Below are 6,226 nucleotides of genomic sequence, written 5' to 3'. Positions count from 1 at the left end.
TCGTTACAGATCTCTCTCACGACCCACATTTACCCTCATCAAATCCACATTCACCAAACCCCCTGCCACGCCAAAGCCCTCACCTTCCCTCCTCAACACTTCTACTTCTTCTTCTTCCTCCGCCGCACTTTCAAGGCAAAGTCTCGTATTTCCCCCCAATTCAATTAATAAAGGAACCGCTTTTCAGAATAATTGTTTCCCGTTTCGATTCAGTGCTCAATCTTTTCTATTATTAAATTGTTTTACAGGTCGGTTTCTCGGCTGGGGTGCGTGCAGTCCCTGCTTCCGCTGCACTCGGCGGTGTCTTCGGCGCGCCTGACGTCTTGCCTCGGCGTTGATTCGAGGAGCTCGAGATCGTTGTCTCAGGGTATGCTCTGCAGTGCCAACCCCGGAGTTTGATAAAAATGCTCCAAATTTGTTTTTTTGTTTCATATCTGTAAGCAACTTTTTAACTCTAATGTGTGTTTGTTTATTTCCTTTACCCCCTATAGTCTTGCATTGCATTGTGTTTGAATCCTTTTCTGTGCTTGATATCATAAGTATGAGTGTGCTTGACTGGGTGCAGGAAACTAGGGTTGTAGAAATAAAAAAAAGGGTGCCATATATATTTTTGAGGTAGAAAACAGAATGAGCTCATTCATGATTAGGTTTGAGGTTTTGGTTATTCACCTTATTCTGAGCTCTAGCTTGGAAAACACACTGAGTGTAACTAGGGGAATCAGAATGACTCTGAAGCTCTTTGTCATTTTGTGGGTAAATTTATTGGCTACGAGGCTACGACTTTGAGTTGATGAAGGCTTATAGTTTGATTGTTTTTTCCTTCCATGGTTTTTGTATGCACTATGAAGCAGATGATGAGTCACTACTCACTATGCAAGGGATATGTGCTTTAAGTTCTAGTCCAAATGTTTGCATAAGAGAAATGAAAACAAATATACATGTTTAGCTTCTGAGTCTCAAAGCCTGTTTCATTTCCTTCAAGGTTACGTATAGTGTACAATTTTGCAAAACAAAAATGTTGTCATAAGGTTTCTTTAGTCAATATAAGATTATTGATTTTGCTTAGGGGGTAGGCTTGATCTATCAAATATTCTCATTTGTGATGTATGATGTGTTTGTTTAAGTAAACATAATCTGGTTTTATGAGATTTTTTCTTTTAAAGAGTACTTTTATTCAGAAGTTACCCTTTTTAGTTTGAGTTGGGAAAAAATTCACTAAATGCTCAAAGAAACAAGCCTTATTCATATAATCAATTGCCAGTCAGGCATTGTCAGCAATGATTAATCAAAGGAGATTACAGATGGAGTTCCTTTATGCATGTCAAATACCAGCCATCATGAATTTTATATAAAGATGGTTCAATCTGTTTATGCTTATTAAGTCCTTTTAAGCATGTGATTTGCTTTTATATTGATTTAATTGAGTGATTGTATGTTGTATAGATGAGTATACATACTAGTCAAAACAGAACTGAAATGGATCAATTGGAGAGAAAGTTGTTTAAGCATGTATTTTGGAAGAATATCATCTTAGGTTGGTTTGAGCATTTTTGGAGAAAGCCTATAGAAGCCCTAATAGTAAGGAGCATAGATCAGCTGGAGGATAATCCAATAGCTTGAGACAGTGAGTGTTCAAGAAAACAATTGAGACGTCAAAAGGTGTAGATTTCAATGGTTCAACAACTGCTTGTTTAACGATAGAATACTAACATTGTTTGTTCCATGTATCCAAGATCAATAGCAGCTAATCTTTTCCTATGTTGGAAATAATTGTGTATAGGTCCACATTCTAGCACAAGCATTTCTTGGGAGTGCTCAACTAAATCATTTTCACTTCTTTGCTTAATGAAGACTTCCTATTTATTTCATGTTTCAAGGCACACTGGCGGTAATCTTTGATATTAGGTGTGAGTTATTTAATTTGGTAAAGAGGTGAATTGTTTTGGTGACTTTTGTTATTGGAACAAACAATGCAGCCTTTTGTTGCTATGACTAGTTTTGTTAGTTAGGCAGGATAAACAACAATAACAACAACAAAGCCTTATTCCACTAGATGAAGTTGGCTATATGAATCAAACGATATCATTGTGTCCTATCATATATCATATGAAAAAGTCTAGAGAGCTAACTACGATATAAGCCAACTCAAGCCAACCCCTTTTTATCTCTAATTTTGAAATTCGGAAAATTAAGATAGTGGGAAGTTATTATTGTTTTTTGGTAATAGACCTGTTTTTCAACTAGTTTTCTCTAGTTGGCTACACTCTTAGCTGGTTCCCTAGTGGAACTCATATCATATTTATAGTGAGTCCAATTACACATAGATCTCCTTTGACCACCTCGTGTATGGTCTTTTTGGGTCTTTCTCTATCTTTCACTACCTATCTACTTTCTGATCCACCATCCTAACCAAATGTTCTACCGATCTTCTTCCCTCATGTTGAAGCCACCGGAGACAGGATTTTACTTCTTTTTAATAATAGGCACTACTCCAACTTTCTCTTCTATATTCTAGTTCCTTATTTTGTCCATACATGTTTGGTTGCTCGTTATCTAAGCATCCTCACATATGCCACACTACGTTTATGTTCCTATTCATCTTTTGCCGACCAATACTTCAGTTCATATAACATAGTTGGTCTAATGGCATTGTGATCAAATTTACTTAGGCAGTATAACAGATGCAATAAAATTCAAATCCTTTTTTCGAAGAAGGATGGAAGGATACAAGGGAAATTGGTTGTTTGAGGAAGAACTATTAGTGACGAGTTCTTACCATTACCCTTAGCACGCATTTCACTAACTCATTCTTCCACTATATCAAGATGAATCAATGTTTTGCTTGTAGCTTGCTAGTTTCATCGGTGCATTTTTATTTTTTTAATTTTTTTATTCATTGACTTGTTTCATCAGTGTGATAATGCAACTATGCTGCAGTCCACTTTTTCAATTTTCTTAAGTCAAAGGATATAATGGTGACACATTACAGATTTACCTTGTGCGATGAGTTTCTCGATGACGTTTGTCAGTTTTAATAATACCTATAGACTCTTTACATATTTATAATATTATATGTTGAAGAAACAGCTGTTAAGATTCTTAAATGTTACACTCATCGCTATCTAGGATAAAAGTGGTGTGTGTTAATTTGTTATCTCCTTTGCCTAGCCATTCTTCTGTAGAAAAAACTTTTCATCTGTAAGCCAGTGCTCATAAGTGTTTGTCTCTTTTCGATTTTCTCAGAAATGGGTCTCGGCACGCCTCGATAAGAGATGTAGAAGATTGTTGATTGATGGATTAGAATCATCATTCATTTTGCAGAGATGCTTCTTTATGCTAATTGTCTTATGTTTTCAGCAGTTTGGTATAATAGCCTATAAAGTTGGAAGGCTCTGTGGTTATTGTTTCAGTGAAATCCTTGAAAATGTTAAAATCATTACTCTCTTAATTGGTTTAAAGATAAAAATTTTGGCAATATCACTTGATGAATAAAAAAATATATTGCTGATTCAGTTCCCCATCAAATCTGGTGAAATCCAGATTAAATTTGCAGTTAGAATCAGTGTATTTGCATGTCATGGTTAAGTGGAATGAACAATTTGATTTTCATTTAGGTATGACATGTATGTACCCGAGAAAGAACTTCGTTAGGGGGAAAGCACTTTGCCATCTTCTCACATGCTAAATGCCTCATTCGTTTCTATTATTCTTATTTTTATTCAGTGTTGTTTTTCTTTTTTTTTTTATAAAATCTTTAACAGGAAATATTCAAAATAAAAAAGAAATCAATCAGACGAGAAAGATGTCTATTATTCTGTTAAAAATTGCTATATGCACACTAAAAATCAGTTAAATTTATTGTAATGTATTTGTATTTTAACGTGTATTTTGTGTATTTTATATTGGTGACTAATTTTTAGTGTACATCTAATTAATATGGTTGTGTTTTATTTGATTTTTGTTTTATTTCTCGTTTCCATTACTTAACTAAATTTGGGTCGGAGAACATTAATGATTTAGACAAAAACCAAACATATCCTATTATCTTTGGAGTATTTTTCAATTTTTGAGGGTACAATATTGGGTATTTCTTTTAGGTTAGAGGATGTGCACGTGCAAAAGTAGGAAGATGTAGACCATCAATGGCAGTGTCTCCAAGTTTGGGTGTGAAACAGCCTTGATGAAAGGGATTATGTCTCCATGATAAGCATACATTTGCATGTGGGAGCATCACTCCTATGTGCCTTACACTATACTACTTTATTTCTCCAAATGCCTAAGAATCCATCCCATGTGTAAACCTTACCCCTCTTGTTTTCCTGCACTTTGAAAGCTTCATCATTAAAATAAAACTACTTTCAATGAGTTTTTTGAGTTTGACCTAGTTATTGCTTTTGTTAGGGTTTAGGGTTAGCACACATGCACGCAAATTATGTTAGGCTCCATTTGATTCGTGTATACTGCGAGAAACAAATACTAAGACATAGACACCAGAGATATATACACAGTATTAATGTCTACCTATTATGTTTGACAAAACAAATATATAAGATACACAAATTGTGGAAGTGGGGAAGTACGTTGTAGATCTATGAGGACGAGAAGGAAGAGGAGAGGCGGTGAATTTCAATGGGACGGGGGAGGAACAGGGCAGGCTGAGGGGGAGGTAAGGGAAGAAGAGAGATAAATTACTGTTCAAATTTGAGTGATAAAACTATAAATATGAAAAATAGTAAGGGTGAAAATGTAAAAAAAAAAAGTTAGTGTCATTAATTAAAATATATTTCAGTTTGAAAGAGAGATATTAAATACATGTATTTTGTGTGTACTTATATGTTAACGTATCTATTGAAAATTTATGTCCTACCAAACAACCAGTGGGGATGAGTACTACAAAGTATAATATTATTGTCAAGTGTTCAACAAAGGAATTAATTATTTGTTATCCAATTTCAGTTTTTTCTTTTTCAAATTTTCATTTTTACCCTACTTTCACATTCGCTCTTCTCATCCCTATCTTTGTTCTTCTCTGTTGGAACCACAATACCATTGACGGCCACTCGTCAAATCCCCAGCAGCCTAATATACATCCAATAATTCTTAATAATTTAATTTTAATGCACTATTAGTGTAAAATAATTTTATACGTGCATTTAATTATATAACGTCACATTAACAAAAATAACTATATTTTATATTGAACAAGTGAATGATCATCTAAAAAAATGTATATAATTATACGGCTGTGTTTGCACTGTCAGTGCATCAAAATTAAACTTTAATTCTTAAACCATCAGAATGAATATCCAAAACTTAACAGAAAAAAAAATATTCAAAACTTCACTTAAAACAAAAAATTCAAAAGTGAGATATCATGAAATGTGCGATTCCAAAATTTCGAAAATAGTAGAGACTAAGGTAAAAACCAAGACCAAACAAAAAATAAAACAAAACAAAAAAACACATTCAAAATTCAACATAATGAACTAATAACCATGTTAGATTCAGTTATGGTAAGTTAAACATTTAAAATACTTAAAATTAGAAGAACATGCAGTAACCCACTAAAAAAACTTCCGAAAGTGGGATAAAAATTTATATATATTTGATTAAACATCAAAATTCCTAAACCATCCAAATGAACATCCGGGAACATTCATAGTAATATAATACATATCATATGAAGGGAATTCTGTTTTCAATTTATGTAATTTGGAATGGGTTATGGGTTAAAGTAGCTTCCTCTTGTTTATTTCTGAAGGTTCGTAAAAAGACATGTTATAGAGACACCAAATATCTATCCTTGCTTTTCCATGTAGATATGGCTTTCTACTTTCTTTAATTAAATCTTGATAGTCTTGGAATCAAATGCCAAACATAAAATTTAAAATTCTCAACTTTAATTCAAATTTCACGAGCCAAATAAACTCTTAAAGTATATATGTTTAGTTGGGAGTTACGCATAATACACTTCATAAAAATTTGTTTCTCATTTTAACCCAACAGTCAAATGTATAAGAAACTTACTATAGAACGAAGTTGTTATTCATCATAAAAAAAAAATAAATAAATAAAAGAACGAAGTTGTTATTTAGTATCTGTCTATTGCAATATAGTTAAGGAAAAAAAAAAACGAAAGAAACCTTAAACTTGGGAAAATGGGTTATGGTCCTGTAAAGATTGAAATGAGAATAAATAAAATAAATTATCTTATATAAAAATGCAC

The 6,226-nt window shown here is 33.1% G+C and overlaps 1 protein-coding gene across 1 annotated transcript; it reads left to right on the top strand.

Moving 5' to 3' along the window:
* Window positions 1-3,679, top strand: LOC107470805 (protein NONRESPONDING TO OXYLIPINS 2, mitochondrial; the record flags this gene model as incomplete). Its single annotated transcript, XM_016090226.2, is given in 3 exon segments — window positions 1-135; window positions 249-367; window positions 3,244-3,679. Coding segments are annotated over 3 exon segments (280 nt in total), but the record flags the coding sequence as incomplete, so codon positions are not given.
* Window positions 3,680-6,226: the final 2,547 nt, after the last annotated feature.

This window comes from Arachis duranensis, chromosome 10, assembly GCF_000817695.3.
Source record: "Arachis duranensis cultivar V14167 chromosome 10, aradu.V14167.gnm2.J7QH, whole genome shotgun sequence".
Lineage (NCBI taxonomy): Eukaryota > Viridiplantae > Streptophyta > Magnoliopsida > Fabales > Fabaceae > Arachis > Arachis duranensis.
This window is presented reverse-complemented; position numbering and strand designations above follow the sequence as displayed.